The 16,357-nt window shown below is 43.3% G+C and overlaps 1 protein-coding gene across 2 annotated transcripts in view; it reads right to left on the bottom strand.

Moving 5' to 3' along the window:
• Positions 1–3,435, bottom strand: part of PUSL1 (pseudouridine synthase like 1) — a 127,677-nt gene extending 124,242 nt beyond the window's left edge. For both annotated transcript variants that reach the window (XM_077457606.1, XM_077457607.1), the window contains exon 1: positions 3,291–3,435. In XM_077457606.1, the coding sequence (XP_077313732.1) occupies positions 3,291–3,346 (56 nt within the window). In that variant the 5' untranslated portion in view covers positions 3,347–3,435. The remainder of the gene's footprint in view (positions 1–3,290) is intronic.
• Between the last annotated feature and the right edge of the window lie 12,922 nt (positions 3,436–16,357).

The following is a 16,357-nucleotide window of genomic DNA, read 5'->3' as shown; positions in this document are numbered from 1 at the left end:
CTGGGTGTCAGTTTGAAGGAGCGGAGATTCCTATGCATACTGTACTTGCATGAGGACTGCCCTAGATAATGCAAAGCCTCCATGATTGAAAGAACTGAAATGCAATGAATAAAAGGTGGCAAGCCAGGGCCTTTCAGGCTGGAAAGCAAAGGGCTTGATGATGCTGGAAGTCCTGCAGTCACGAGATGAGCTGGCTCTATCTGACCTTCGGAAGCTTCTAATCCATATTGTGAAAAGCAAGTAAAGAATGTCAATACAGGAGATCAACCTAAACAACTGTGCAAGACTGAAGGCAAAGCTGTAGCTCAGCTTACACTAAAATGTCATATACATTTTTTAAATATGCAGCTTTAACCCACTCCCATCCTTAAGCCATATATACTGAATACAGCCTTGGGTGGAGGCGGTTATACCAGGTTTATGACTGTAGCCTTAGCCATGATCATGGTATCGTACGTTAGAGCAGGCGATGGGCTTTTTGGTAAAGTGACCCAGGCAGTTCTACAGCTGCACACCCCCCCACAGGAAGGTTGCATCGGATGCACTGAGAAGAGAGAGTAGAATAGTAGAATTTTTGTTCCTCCTCCTCTGTAATGTTAGAAAACAGAGGCCATGAGGATTTCGTCACTTCTGGTTTTGGTTTGTTTTTATGCTAGCTGTTACTGGTGTTTCGTCACATATGGCGACCCATCACATTTGGCTACCCGCTGGACTGCACATGCACGACGCCGCCATATGCGTTCCAACACTGTGGCACTCTGCAATTGCGCAGAACTTTGTGGCCACACCCTTGAGTCCAGGTTCAAGCCCTGTGGTAAAGTGGCATCTTACAACAGTGTTGGAACGCATATGGCTGTGCGCATGCGCACTTCAGCAGGTAGCAAAATGTGATGGGTAGCCCAATGTGACGCGACACCAGCTTGTAAAGCAGCCAACCAAACCAAGTGTGATCGGCTACTCTGGAGGACAGGGGAGAGATCTGGGGTCTATCTCTCCATAAAGAGGCCCTGTCACTGCCCATGCTATCACAAAGGAAAATGTTCATCCCTTGTGATAGAAATATAGTTCAATCAAAAACTAAATGAACACCTTAACAGCTGTGATTGGAAACAGCTGATCACATGGTAAAGAGCCTATATCATAGGCTCTATAATGTGATTGGAGATACAGAGTGTCCAGAGACTCCCCATCACAGCATGCCATCATTTTGTTATAGGCCGGGCGGTTGATTCATTGTTGTGATTGGGCGCCATATGACGTCCGGATACACCGCATCTCCAATCACAGTATAGAGCCTATGACGTAGGCTCTTTACAATGTGATAAGCTGTGTTCAATAGGAAGTGCTGGTTATCAGCATTTCTCTATTCACACTGACAGTGCATGAGCAGTGGTGAGCTGATGAGCTCTCCTGACTGGGGAGGGTCTGCGCTGATAATCAGTTTGTTACTTTTATTTTTTTTAAACATGAAGCTTTACAATCACTTTAAGCTGCACATATATGAATGGTTATAAATGGAAAACATGGGGAATGACTTGTCATGCGACTTTGAAGTCCACAATTTCCATGACAAGTCGCACAAGTGTAAATGGAGCCTTAGCTTCTTTTTCCACTACTGCAAGTTGTTGTGCGACTTGACACATGTGAAGTCACGTGACAAGTCAAAATCCATGTATTTCAATGGTCCCTGTTCTAATTGGTGCAACTCAAGTCGCAGCAACTCCAAAAAACATTTTTGTACTACTTTGTTCCGACTTTGGTGCAACTTGTTGTCCCATGGTTCACACCAGTCGCATGAAATTGCATTGCAAAGTCCCGCTGTAAATCGTGCAACTTTGGGGCCGCAATAGTGGAAACCGAGCCAAAAAGCTTCACCTACAGATCATTTTAATGTGCCGTAGTTCATCACTATTCCACGGGCTTGTGCAATTTTTTTAAGTATGACAGGTTTGTTATCTTTATACTTGGTGTATCATCTTTTATAGTTTATCCAAAAATTGGGTAATATAGTGTGTATGTGTGCACTAAAATTCATCAAAGTATTTTTTCCTGAAAATTTGTATTTGATAAGCAGCTGCACAAATAACTTGTGACATAAAAATTACAAACGCCAACTCTTTTATTCTCCAGGACCTTTGCTTTCAGAAAATATATATTTGGGAGTTAAAAGTAATTTTCTACCAAAAAATAAAAAGGGGGGATACAGACTTTTACATATATGTGAAAAAACATCAGAATTGTCCCAGATAGCAAGTGCTTAAAGTGGTTGTAAACCCTTACAAACCACTTTGACCTACAGGTAAGCCTAGATTAAGGCTTACCTGTAGGTCCAAGAAATATCTCCTAAACCTATATGGTTTAGGAGATATTTGCCCGAAAACGGGCACCACTGTCTACGGTGCATGCACCATAGACACCGGCGCGCAGGCGCACTGAGCGCGGCATTCTCAGCGACGGAGCTGCCGCGCGTGTCGGCTCCCGTGGGCATGCGCGGGAGTGACATCGCGGCTTCGCCGAATGACAGCGGCGGAGCAGCGAGACCCCACCAACAAGATGGATGCGGCGGACTACACGGGACAGCGGCAACTTCGCTGGCTCCTGTGTCAGGTAAGTGACACATAATGGGCTACTATGCGATGCATAGTAGTCCATTATGCTTTGCCTTTGCAGGGAATGAAAGAGGAAGTAAACTCATCAGGGTTTACTTCCTCTTTAAAATAAGAGTGATCCTGCCATGAAGATCTTTGTTAAGGCACTTCCGTCTCCCAAGTGTTCTCCTGTGTTGTCACCCTGGTCGAGATTTACTAAAACTGCAGAGTGCAAAATCTGGTGCAGCTCTGCATAGAAACCAATCACCTTCCAAGTTTTATTGTCAAAGCTTAACTGAACAAGCTGAAGTTAGAAGCAGATTGGATACCACGGACCAGATTCCAAGTGCTCCCATTTTAGTAATCCCCTCTCCTCCAACTTGTATTTTCAGCAGAGATAATAAGTGGCTATGCCAACACTGACTGCACAGACATGTCCCCCATTGTCATCTTAGGGAAAACCAGACCCTGGGGCAAGCCAGGCAGCCATTGTTGAAATGTGTGCAAAGAGGCTGCAGGAGATCAGCAGCAACAAAGTTTAAAAAATAAAAATAAATAAACAAAGAACAAGATGTGGGAACTTTTTATAACTGAGTGCTTTAGCAAACGGAATGTCATTTATTAAGGTTTCCATCCACTGCCATACCATTAGAATATGCAGCTCAGGTCACCAACTTCATACTATAAGGGTTATATAACTACCTGTATTTCGTTCCATAATACTGGAAAAATAATAAATAGCGAACTTTACAAGCCATGTTCCCTCAGGAAGCCCAAGGACATCACACCATACGACTTTCATCCAAATGCAACCCCACAGGACACCATGTGACCCTCAAGGCAGGGACCAGCCGGCATGGAAAGACCCCTGTATAGCTGACCGTACTGCCTGTGCAGAAATTATGCATTCATTTTCAATCCTCTACAATAATAACACTCGTTTGAAATATTTGATGGCGTTCAGACATAAAATAAACAGACTTCCGTGTGCTGGATAATACGTAAAAGGCGGCTTTGTTGTTCAGGCACCAATAAGACGCCTTCGGAGCATAACTAAATCTATAGAGCGGTTTCAGAGTCCTTTGAAGCAAATGTCTCGCAGTCATGACGTCACCACAGAGCTCTTCTTATATCAGCTGGGAAGGAGACTTGCCCAACAAAAGCATTTTATTGTTTTATATTTATGATAAATGCCAAATACGTGGAAAATAAAAGTTATTGGAGAGAATTGTGTTTCTTTTTCTTATAATAATCTCACTGTAATATATATTTATTATGTTAGTTTGCCACCACATTTCCATTCCTCCCAACTTTTTGAGATGGAAATGAGGGACACCTAACAGCAAAAGTATGCAGGCATAGGATACACCCCTTGCCACGCCCCCTTAAAGGAGAAGTGTACAAAAAAACAAGATTGGTTGAACCCACGAGTGCTTTTTTTTTACCACAACTATTCCTTTATATTGGCTTTTGGAATTTACAAATGCAGCAATTAAAAATTAGATGAAAGGTTTATGGCTGAGAAACACTTTTTGACACATAAAAAGTGCATTTTATATACATCTATTTAGATCAGGACAAAATGAGGGACAAATGAAGAGGAATGAGGGACAGAGGGACATTTCTCCAAATCAGGGACAGTTGGGAGCTATGCATTTTGTGTAAACCGAGAGGGTAAGTTCACTAAAGCTAAACACATGAATGAATGAATGAAATACTTGTATAGCGCACAATGCGAACTGAATCGCCTCTAGGCGCTGTGGCGAGCTTTGATCATCTGCTAAAAGAGGAAGGTCTTGAGTTTTTTCCTAAAAGCCAGGTGATTTTCTTCCTGGCGGATGTTGACTGGTAGAGCATTCCATAGCCGAGGCCCTTGGACAGCGAATCTCCGATCACCCTTGGATTTATGCCGGGCTTTGGGCACGAGGAGGAGGTTTTTGTTGGCTGATCGAAGACTGCGGTTTGGTGTGTAATGATTTATTTTCTCCATTAGGTATTGCGGAGCTTCTCTATGCACGCATTTGTGGGTGAGGCACAGGGTCTTGAACGTGATCCGATTTTTTACGGTTAGCTAATGTAAGCTCCTCAGTGAAGGAGAGATGGATTCCCAGGGTTTTTTTCCTGTTATCAGCCTTGCCGCCGTGTTTTGGATCAGTTGTAATCGCGCAAGTTGATATTGTGGTAATCCTATGTAAAGCGAGTTTGCGTAGTCCATTCGCAAATTAATGATTGTTCCTGATAACCCCGAGACTCTTGGCTTTGGTCTTTGGGGAGATAGTCTGCCCAAAGACGGTTGGTGGAGACCAGGAGGTTTTGGTTGCAGGCTTATGATTTGGGTGTAAGATAAGAAGCTCTGTCTTTGATTCGTTCAGCTGGAGGGAGTTGGTAGTCATCCAGTCCTCTATTGATTTGAGGCAGTTTTCAAGTTGTTGTTGGTGATCTTTTTTTTCATTGATCCGGAAATAAAGTTGCGTGTCGTCAGCGTAAGAGTGGAAGCAGAGATCTGAGCATCTGATGATTTGAAGGAGTGGGCGAATGTAAATGTTGAAGAGAACGGGTGACAACGGAGAGCCTTGAGGGACTCCGCAGGTGACTGCCCGAGTTTCGGAGAGGAATTTTCCTAGTTTCACTGTCTGTGACCGATTTCCTAGGAAGGACGCGAACCATTGGAGATCTATGTCTTGGACTCCGGCTACTTCTGTGAGGCGGACGAGTAGAGTATTGTGATCTACTGTATCAAATGCTGCACTTAGGTCTAGCAGTACGAGGAGACACGGCTCTCCGTCATCTGCTGCTTCGAGGGTGTCATCCCAAATCTTGAGGAGAGCTGTTTCTGATCCATGACCCGGGCGGAAGCCTGATTGCAGCGGGTCCAGGAGTTTGTGAGTATCCAGGTGAAGTTGTAGCTGATGTACTACAGCTTTCTCTATGATCTTAGAAATGGTGTTGGGGCTTGTAATTGGCCTACGGTTGTTTGGATCCTGAGGGTCCAGGTTTGGTTTCTTGAGTAGAGGTTTGACGATGCCTTGTTTGAGGATGCTGGGAACAATCCCTTCGTGGAATGATCGGTTTATGAGGTGGGTTATGGTTGGAGCCACGATGTCGGAGCATTCTTTCAGTAGTTTTGTGGGGATGATGTCAATAGGTGAGGTACTGTCACGCAGTTTATTAATGATGTTTTTTGCGGTGTCTACGGTAATTGGGCATAGTGAAAATTTTGGTGGTTGCGGTATGTTGGTGCAGACATCCTCTTTATGTATTTGCTGGCTGAGGTTGGATGTTTTCTTCTGACAAATTGTTTCCCTGATGGTTTTGACTTTATCGATGAAAAAATCCGACAGTTTGTCACAGTAATCCTGGGATTCGCTTTCTGGGGGTTCTAGGCACACCGGATTCATTGATTAATTAACCAGTTTAAACAGTTCCCGTGGTTGGTTTGCGGCCGTTAAGATTGTATATGAGAAGTGGTCCTTTTTGGCATTGAAGATTGCTTTCCGATAATTCTCTGTGAGACCTTTGTAGTTAAATAGGTTTTCCTCGGTGGGATTTCTTCTCCATGTTCTTTCCGCTCTTCTGCGTTCTTGCTTTAGTACGGAGAGGGAGCTATTAAACCATCCAGCATTTTTCTTCCTGATGATTGCCCTGCGTTTTGGTGCTACCGAGTCTGCTGATTGCAGTAATGCCTTGTTCAGGGAGTTGAGTGTTTCCTCCGTAGAGTGGTTTAAGGTTATTGTAGATATCTTTTTGGACAGAGTGGTTTTGAAGGCTTCGGAGTACAGTTTTTTATGCGATCTGGTCCAGCGCGTTGTTACAGGTTTCCGTTTTGCGTTGGTGATGTTGGTAGCGATTTTGAATTTGATGGCGTGGTGATCCGTCCATGGCAGAGTTATGTTGTCGCATATATTGACGTCGATGTTCTGTTTGAAAATGAGGTCCAGGGTGTGTCCTGACCCATGCGTGGGAGTCTTTATCAGTTGCTGTAGACCCAGTTCTTCTAGTTGATTGATGCAGGCAGTCACGATGGGGTCTTTAGGCTCGTTTGCCCAAAGGTTGAAATCTCCGAGTGCCAGGAAATTTTTGAATTTTAGGGTGTGCATTGCAAAGGATTCCGTGAGGGGGGAAAGAAGATTGGACTTTGGTCCCGGTGGTCTGTAGCACAGTAGAATACGAGTGGTGTCATGGGGTGTTGGTTGAAGATGTAGCGTCAGGGTTTCCATAAAAGGCACTGGGTTCTGAGATGATGGTTTAGTAAGATCCAGGTGACCTTTAAAGATCACTGCTAGGCCTCCTCCTTTTTTCCCTATTCAGTGTTCGGTTAGGATCCTGTAGTTTTCCGGCACCAATTCGGTGAGGATGGTGTTGCAGTCAGAGGTTAACCAGCTTTCTGTGATGAAGAGGCAGTCTACATCGTTCTCGATGATGAAGCCGTGTACTTCCAGTCTATGTTTGACTGCAGACCTGGCGTTAATCAAGGCACAATCTAATTGTAGTGGTCGAGTATATGTCTTCCTGTGGTTGGGAGCTGCTTGTCGTCCGGTTTTTAATAGTTGTTCTCTTTGAAGTATTTTTTGTATGGAAGATGGCAATGTGGTGTTGATGTTCCTTAGTCTGTGCAGAACTTCAGCTGAGTATTTGAAGTAGCACATGGTTTGTGGATGCTGTTGATGGTACTATGGGCCTAAGATGATGATCCTGATCAGGGTATTGATCCTGAGGTGGGGCTAGGTATCAGACTTGCCGCCGTGCTTGAGGCTATTAGCGCGCAAGTTGATCAGGGGATGCCTATATGGATGCGGAAGGAGTTGTTGTATTCGGTTGCTGGCTGTTCCAGCTACCTTTACTTAAGGTGAAGGTCTCCGCTCAGAAAAGAAGTCTGGCTGTGACCTGGAATAGTCGTCCTAGGATAGCGTAAAAAATGGAAAGGAGGTAGGGGTATGCTAACCTATGGTTGTTCCTGATTGTTCCAGAGGAAGGCGAAAAACCCCCTGACAGTAGCAGCCAAACGCACCAGTGGGGCAAAAATTCCTTCCTGACCCCCGTAGGCGGTCGGATAGAGTCCCTGGAACAATCACTGGGGGGGGGGGGGGAGTGGAGGTGCGAGCTTACCTGGCTGCGGTGGTCCCCGTTAAACACTCTAGTTCCGGTGAATCTGGCTTGCTGTCAGCCTGACGTTTCTGGAAAGCTGTCTGGTTGCCCCTTGCAGTGGGATCTTTAAAATGGAGGGGAGGATGGAGGTAGGATAGAGGTTAGAGACTCCTGTCTTAACTCCTGTTTTCAACTCCTGGTTGTTAACTCTCCACTTGTGTTCACAAAATCCACATGCAAGACACCATCAGGGAGCAAGCTCCTGGAGGAGTTTGTATAACTACCTTTTATACACCTGTGCACAATTAACCCCTCCCCTAAATTGGCAGGAAAGGGGATGTAGGGGATAAAAGGAAACAACAGATTCTTCCATCGATAGTGAAGAATCTGATTTTCATTTCCTACTGAAAATACTAACTGCCTGGCTGCCATGCTAATCTTGTAGATTTGGTGGCATTTAAGTCACTGAACATAAACAAGCATGCAGACCAGGAAAGCTGAAGGTCAGCTGCACACTTGGTTATTCGATTGGCATGATAGCTGGGGTAAGTATATTTCTTTCGCTTATAGACCCCAAACCAATAATGTAACATATTGCAGCTTACTAATCATTAGATGTGGTGGCTGCATTTGTTTTCTTCTATTTGGCTTTTTCTCCTCTGTTTTTAGCTGGTGAACTGACCAGTAACACACCTTCTGTATTAGAGTGCCCCCACTCTGGATGAAGGAGCACAGGAGGCACCTTTGGACAGCAGCACTCTCAATCTAGGGGGAGGGGAATGTTAGATGTACAAGCAGATTTAAGCCTAGTACACACAGGCCGAATGTCAGGCGGCATCGGCCAGCTCATGTGTACTGTAGCCCATTCCGCTGGCTTCTGTCAAAGGGGCATGACCGGAAAAGGTCTGCCGAATGGCTCCAGGTCAGCGCTTTCAGCCAATGGCTGAGAGCACTGACCAGGGTATTTTGGCGAAGGGGCAAACCCCCCCTGTCAGAAAAAACAGAACAGCAGGGGAGATCGCTGTACAAACATTGCATAGTCATTACAGCGACTCCAACCTGAGCTGTATGTACCAGGCTTTTGATACGCAAATTGAAACTGAACTCCAGCTCACACTTCATAATCAGTTACAGCAACAGTTTTTTTTTTTTTTTTTTTATTTAGTTGAAACAACATGACAGGATCATCAGATGAAAATATAATTAAAAAAAAAACTAAAAAAATAAAAAATCAATGCAGCTGCTACATCTAAGAATTGGTAAACTGCAATATAAGAAATGTTTGCTTTTTTTTTTTTTTTTTTTTTGCTGTTGTGACCTCACTCCCTGTTGGAGGGTGGCTACATTAGTTCTCCATAGTCACAATGTATCTTGCTCACTCCCTAGATGTTCTACAAACTGGGATTTTTAGTATGCATAGAGCAGTGCACATCACTGCTTGTTCCAAACAAATGAAGCGAGAGGGAGGAGAGCTCCTGTCCCATCGTCACAACAGGAAGTAAAAGGAAATCCCTACAATGTGAGGGTGTTTCATCAGAATGTGTAACAGAAGTGACGTTCTATCGTCGCCAAGGATACAGTGAGAAAGTGGCAAGCGGACATCTTGTTACACCCACCAGAGTCTGACACTACACTTATTTTAACTAAGTAGTTAAAACTAAGTTTTAACTACTAAACAGAGCTTATATAGTGACATCCAGTGTTTTTAAACCCATTTGATGTTGAATTGTAAAAGCAGTGGAAAGCCTGCTGATCTCACAGGTTTTCTGATCTGACAGAACAACGTTGATTTTAAAATTCAACATCAAAACAGTCAGACGGATTTCCAAATACTGTATTTCACTATATAAGCTCAGTTTAGTGGTAAAAATAATTGTGAAATGCCAGACACCGGTGGGTGTAACAAGATATCGGCTTGCCACCTTTTCACTGTATCCTTACTGTGGACGAGTGTGGGGTGTAGCAAAATAGCAGCGATGGAACTTCACTTCCGTTTCAAAATTTGACGGGTCGCCTAATCTGATGAAACAAGGGAATCCCAGGTTGTCACCAGAACTACTATCCCCACTGTAAGATTTCCCCTATTTTCCTGTTCTGGTGACAACCCAAATTTTAGGATTCACTGAAAGGGGTTGTAAACCCTCACGGTTTTTGCATAGAATGCATTAAGGTGAAATACATTCTATAGTGCAGCTGCCCCCCATAGTGACAAGAGCGAAACCCCGCAGCTCCAGCCGCTGTTTTGGGTCCTCGTTGGACAGATTGACAGTAGCGGGAGCCATTGGTTCCCGCTGCTGTCAATCAAATCCAGTAACATGGGAGGCAGGGCAGAGTCCTGCTGTCTGTGTCAATGGACTCAGCAGCAGGACTCGGAAGTGCGCTTGCATGAGTGCCCCCTTGAAAAGCGTGTCTCAGAGGGGGCACCGGATACAGGGAGGAGCCAAGAGCGCCACTAGGGGACCCCAGAAGAGGAGAATCGGGGCCACTCTGTGCAAACCCCCCCCCCCCCCAAAAAAAACATTTACAATACCTTTAAAGACTACCTTTTTTTTTTTTTTTTTTTTATAAAATTCTGTTTATTGAGATTTTCAGAGAACACATACAACAAACGTTGGGCCCTGTTAACATAACAGCAGTCCAGCCAACTGGCCACGCAGGGCCTTATAGACTACCCTTTAAAGTGATTCCCTCAATAGGGCTTTGTCGAAGAGGAGGCTGTATCTCATCCAAATGTTGCTCTCTTTCAATTCTACTTCTGTTGGAGTCATAAAGCAAGCAGTGAAATAAAATGGTGGTTTTGGTTAAACAGATGAAATCGAAATTTCCCTGAGCAAAAAATCCAATTGCTTTCATTTATATTGTCAGATTTTTTTCTTATTTCCATAGCATTTCTTCAATCTTGTAATAACCTTTATTAAAAACTGACAATCCATTGCCCAGCTATGACTTCACAATTGACCACAATGTGGTGGTCAATCAATATTGTGGGTGGTAGATTGTCTAAGGTGATTAATCAGAGTGTACAATTTCAATTAGATCTACCAACAACTATGTAATGTAAGAGTCTGCGCATTGATTACAAACTGAATGGATTATTTATATACGTCCTCATGTACTCTTAGTTTTGGTAAATTAAAAAAAAATTCCATATTGTACAATCAAGTTAAAAGGTGGATGGTGACTCTAACAAAATTTGTGTAGTGTAGTCCCTGATTGGATACAAATGTATTGGTTACATTAGGTAGGTGCCCATGTTAAATACTTATGGCAAATCTAAAGTTGATTGTACCAATGGTAGTAACACACTTCAATGCTTTATTCAATTGGTGTGCGATTCAATCGAAATCTGCAAACCATCGAATAGCCATAACTTCCTTTCCAATTGATTTAGACTCAATTTCAATTGGATTCAATAAAGCTGAGCCAACCAGCCAGGAAATATTTGTGATACTTTTTTATAAATCGGCAGTGATTGTAAGTCAACTATCAATTGAAATCCATTTTTCTGTGTGTGGCATATCGATTGAATGGGTTGTTGAATATAGATTGATTATTCTTATTAGGGGACATTGATCAGAAAAGAAATCAATCATTTATCGAAATGTGTATGGCCACCATAACATTGATATATGTATGGTGATCCTAATAGTGGCCTTACATGCTTTGATTTTATTATCTGATTGATGGTTGAATCGGCAATCAGTTAGCTATAACTTCCCTTCCGATTGTTTTAGATGTGATTTCGATCAGGTTCGATAAAACGAGTCTATCGTCCAGGCTGGGAAATTATCAATCATTTTTGCCCCGATCAGCAACGCTGATCATAAATCTGATCGTAGTTCAGTCAATCAAATTATGAGGTTGCACGGTGGAAACACAGATGTGATTGATCATTTACAATCGTATCTTTCAACTATCGTTCAAAATTCTCTTCCCTATGTGTGTCATATTGATTGAAGGTGTTGTTGACTACAGATCAACTTTAATGTAAGGCTCCATTCACTCCAATGCATTTTTTTTATGCTTTTTGCGGAAACACAGAACATTATTTTTAACATGGGTTCCCATGGAACACGTTCACATCAATGTATTTTTGTGGCTCTGCATTTTTAGAAAGGGTCAGGGACTTTTTTAAACACAAAACTGTGCTTTTTTTTTTCTTTTTGGTTCAATAGACTTCAATAAAGAAGCTGCAGAAAAGCATGCAGTGCGTTTTTGCAGCGATTTGTGTTTTTTAATCTGCTCTACAACATATTTGCCAAAAAAAACGCAAATCGCTGCAAAATTGCAATAAAATTGTTGTAAAAAAAACACAAAAAAGTACAACAAAAAGCACTGCAGAAATGCTCATAAGCAAACTGCATAGATGCGAATGGAGCCTTAAGCCCCATACACACTATCAGATTTTCTGTTGATTTTTGTCTACAGATTTACCAAAGCCATGTAGTGCAAGGGCCTGCTGATTGCATACACATAAACTCTGCAGAAAATCTGATAGTTTGTATGGGGCTTTAGGGTGGACTCTGATGGAGACACTCTTGTAAGGGAGGACTCTGATGGAGACCCTGATGTAAGGAGGGACTCTAATGGGGACCCTTATGTAAGAAGGAACTCTGATGGAGACCCTGATGTAAGGAGGGACTCTGATGGAGACCTGATGTAAGGGTGGACTCTCTTGGGGACCCTGATGTAAGAAGCAACTCTAATGGGGACCCTGATGTAAGAAAGGACTCTGATGGAGCCCCCGATGTAAGAAGGGACTCTGATAGGGACCCTGATGTAAGGGGGGACTCTTATGGGGACCCTGATGTAAGGAGGGACTCTGATGGGGACCTTAATGTAAACAGGGACCCCTGGCATCCCTGATATAAGGGGGACTCTGATATGAACATTGAAGTAAGGGGGGACCCTGATGTAAGGGGTAGTCTACTGAGGATCCTGATGTAAGGGGGACTCTGATGGGAACTTTGATGTAAAGGGTCGCTCTGCTAGGGACCCTGATGTAAAGTTGGACTCTGGTGTAAGTGGGACTTTAATGGGGACTCTGATGTAATTGGGGACTCAAGTTCATTTGAAATTTCTTTGTTTTAGGGTCCTTTCACACGGGGCGGATCAGTTCTGATCCGCCCCGTGGATGTCCGTTTGCTCAGCGGGGATCACTCCGCCGATCCCCGCTGAGCAGGGAGATGACAGCTCCGTCTCTGCACACTGCGCAGGGACGGACCTGTCACAGCGCCGCTCTCCCCTATGGGAGATCGGATGACGACGGACCGCAGTGCCCGTCGTCATCCGATCCGATCCACAGACGGATGGAAAAATAGCTTTTTCCTCCGTCACACTTTTTCGGATCGGAGCGGGTCGGATGTCAGCGGACATGTCACCGCTGACATCCGACGCTCCATAGAGCTCTATGGAGCACCCGTTCAGGTCCGCCTGAAAAACTGACAGGCGGGCCTGAACGGATCGTCAGTGTGAAAGGGGCCTTACTGAAGTTTTTTTCTCTGTTGTTATGATTCAGATCTTACTGCTTATATAAAAAAAAAAAACTCCACTCGCATTCATTTAAGATTGATTTGTTCTTTTTTTTTTTAAATGCATAAACATATACAGTATATGTGTGTGTTTTATGTATTCTATATACTGTATATATAGGCTTAGTTATGAATTTAATATCAGACATTATTACATGAACAAAAAGACAATATAAAAATAACATTTCTGTCCGTCGCCATCTGCTCCTATACATTCCTTGTATTGGTACCATGATACAAGTGGGCAGGAAATCAGGACAGAATGGAAATGCCATTGCACGCTAGAGAAGGCAGGGAAGTGGGAAAAGACTGTAGCAGTGGAGGATCATGGGAAATGATTTCTCATTCATGCAGAAGGACTTTATGTGTTAGCTGCTGCACTAGGATGCTGTCAGTGCTGAACATACGGTGACTACTCCCAGCTACATGGCTCTGGCATTGTATTAGCTGTGTGCTGTATGAACACCCAACCTCTGTGCCTTGTATATCAGAGTGTCAAATACAAAACTGTCTCTCTGCTCACAGCTGAAAAGATTCAAATCCAGCTGACAGTTGGAAAATAATGGATTTTAACTGCTTAGGTCTTTAAAGCTGAGCTCCAGGATAAGCAAATATTGTATTCTTCCTTAAATCTTGGTGTACTTAGTCTATTTCTTCCAGATCTGTGCAGTAATCCAGTGTGAAACTTTACCCATGTGTGAGAGCTTCCTGTAATAAAGACCGGTCACTGCTGATCTCTCTCCATGTGTAGAGTGACTGGTCTTCTCTCCGCCCCCTCCTGTTGTTTTCTACAGGCAGCCTGTAGTGGGTGGAGCTACTGGGCTCCTCCCAAAGTTCTGCTCCCTGCATAGGCTATGTACAGCATGGTGATGATATCAACATTACTTTTGCTATGTAATATCTGGGTTCGCCAAGGCATATGGTGCACACAGAGTGTATATACCTGTATATTCTTTGTGGCTATTGAGCAAACAAAATGTTGTGCCTAGAATTCAGCTTTAAGGGGTTTTGTCACCCTATAAAAGTGGACTTGCAATTGGTTGATATGGATTACTATGTATTTTTATATAGACCACTGTTATAATTCCATAAAAATGCGTGATCAAAATCCTTTTTTACTATAGTCAGTCTGCTGAGCCTACCAACTAATATTGGAGGAACTGGTCAAAATTGTGAAAACTGCATTATATTTTTAAGTTAAAGGAGTTGCAAACCCTTGTATTTTTTATGCCTATACTTACCTGTTCTGAGCAATATTTTTCCACAAAGAAGCCCTGATCCTCTTTTTCTGGGGTGCCCCGCTGGCACTCCAGGCCCCTCCTCTACATTGGGTGCCCCCACGGAAAGCCGCGTCCCAAGTCCCACTGTTGCATCCATTGGCTCAGACAGCAGAACTCACCCGGTCCCCCCGCTCCTGTGTCACTGGAATTGAATGACAGCAAAAGGCCACTGTCTCCCGCTGCTGTCAATCTGTCCAATGAGGAGAGAGACAGAAGCTAGAGCCGCTGCGCTTGTGCACATCGCTGGATCAGATTGGGCTCATGCAAGAAAAAGGGGGGGGGGGTCTGGGGGGAGCTGCAGCACAGAAGGTTTTTCACCTTAATGCATGGAATGCATTAAGGTGAAAAACCTTGAGACTTTACAACCACTTTAAGCTCCAGGCTTAATGGCATTTAGACTTATGGTGGGGGGTGTCTGTTGGGCCCCTCCCACAGCTCTGCTTTCTACCCAGTACACTGATGATGTCACTGCTAGTTTTACATGGTAATATCTGGGGTTATAAAGACATTTTGATGCACACAATGTAGATTTATATCCTTTATGGCGATTAAGGAATATGTTTAAATTAATGCTTTTGTGCCCAGAGTTCAGCTTTAAAGCGTTTCTGAAAGGCTCTGGGTTTTCTCTGTGTGCACAGGGTGCCTCCCAGCCCCTCCTAATACTTACCTGAGCCCCATCTTGATCCAGAGATTTGCACAAGGGCCTGGACCCTCTAGGGACTCTCACTTCTCATTGGCTGAGGCGCTTTAAAGTGGGGAAAAAACATTGATTTAAGGGCATTGCACAACTTCAAATGTTTTCATTGTTTTAGCTAGGTATTAGTGTAATTATATTCCCTGTGTTATTTGTTTGCCTTGCTTTGTAATGACGAGTTCACATGTTGTGGCAGTATTTTGTAGTGTGAGAGTCATGGCTGATCCACTATCCAATGTCCATATATTCATTCACCTAGATTGTCCTTATTCCCTTAAGGGACAAACAGCTTCTTGTTCCCAGTCATGGAGCATCCAATCCATCTCTTACTATTTCCTCTGTGTTGCTTCACAAATGTTGGAGTGATAATGTGATGAAACATCTCTTCAAGCATAGTGATCTTCTTGTTAATTGATCTGCCTGTTTTTCATCAGATTTGGCAACCCGTCAGAATGTGTAACGGAAGTGACGTTCCATTGCTCCCATCTTGCTACACCCCACACTCCTTCATAGTAAGGATAAACTGAGAACCAAAGTTTTGCATTTTAGACTTATTTTTAACAGTAAGGTGAGTTTATATAGTGAAATACAGTACTTAAAATTCCATCTGACTGGTTAGATGTTGAATTTTAAAAGCAGCAGCAAGCCTGCTGATCCCATAGGTTTGCTGATCTGACAGAAGCTCGCTGCTTTTAAAAATTCAACATCTAACCGGTCAGACTGAGTTCTAAGTATTGTATTTCACTATATAAACTCACTTTACTGTTAAAATAAGTGTAAAATGCAAAACTCAGGTGGGTGTAACAAGATGTCCACTTTCCCCCTTCTCGGTGTATCCTTACTATGGAGGAGTGTGGGGTGTAGCAAGATGGCGGCAGGTCACCTAATCTGACGAAACACCTGCTTGTTTCTAGATACTGCACCCTTATTAATATTTCTAGCAGGGATTTGCGGTGAAGTCAGTGGCTGGTGAGGCACTGGCTAGAATCAGAGCCAGATATACACAGCTTACATATGCCATGATCGTTAGAGTTTGGTGCCATTCCACAAATGTGTGCAATTTTAAAGCGTGACATGTGAGGTATTTATTTACTCGGCGTAACATCATCTTTCACAATAAACAAAAAAATCGGGCTAACTTTTGTGTTTTTAGCTTTTTTTTTTTATTCATGAAACAGT

The sequence above is a fragment of the Lithobates pipiens genome, unplaced genomic scaffold (assembly GCF_037356315.1).
Source record: "Lithobates pipiens isolate NorthernLeopardFrog02 unplaced genomic scaffold, aLitPip1_a1.2 Scaffold_27, whole genome shotgun sequence".
Lineage (NCBI taxonomy): Eukaryota > Metazoa > Chordata > Amphibia > Anura > Ranidae > Lithobates > Lithobates pipiens.
Note: the sequence above shows the minus strand (reverse complement) of the source record. Positions and strands in the feature narration are given on the sequence as shown.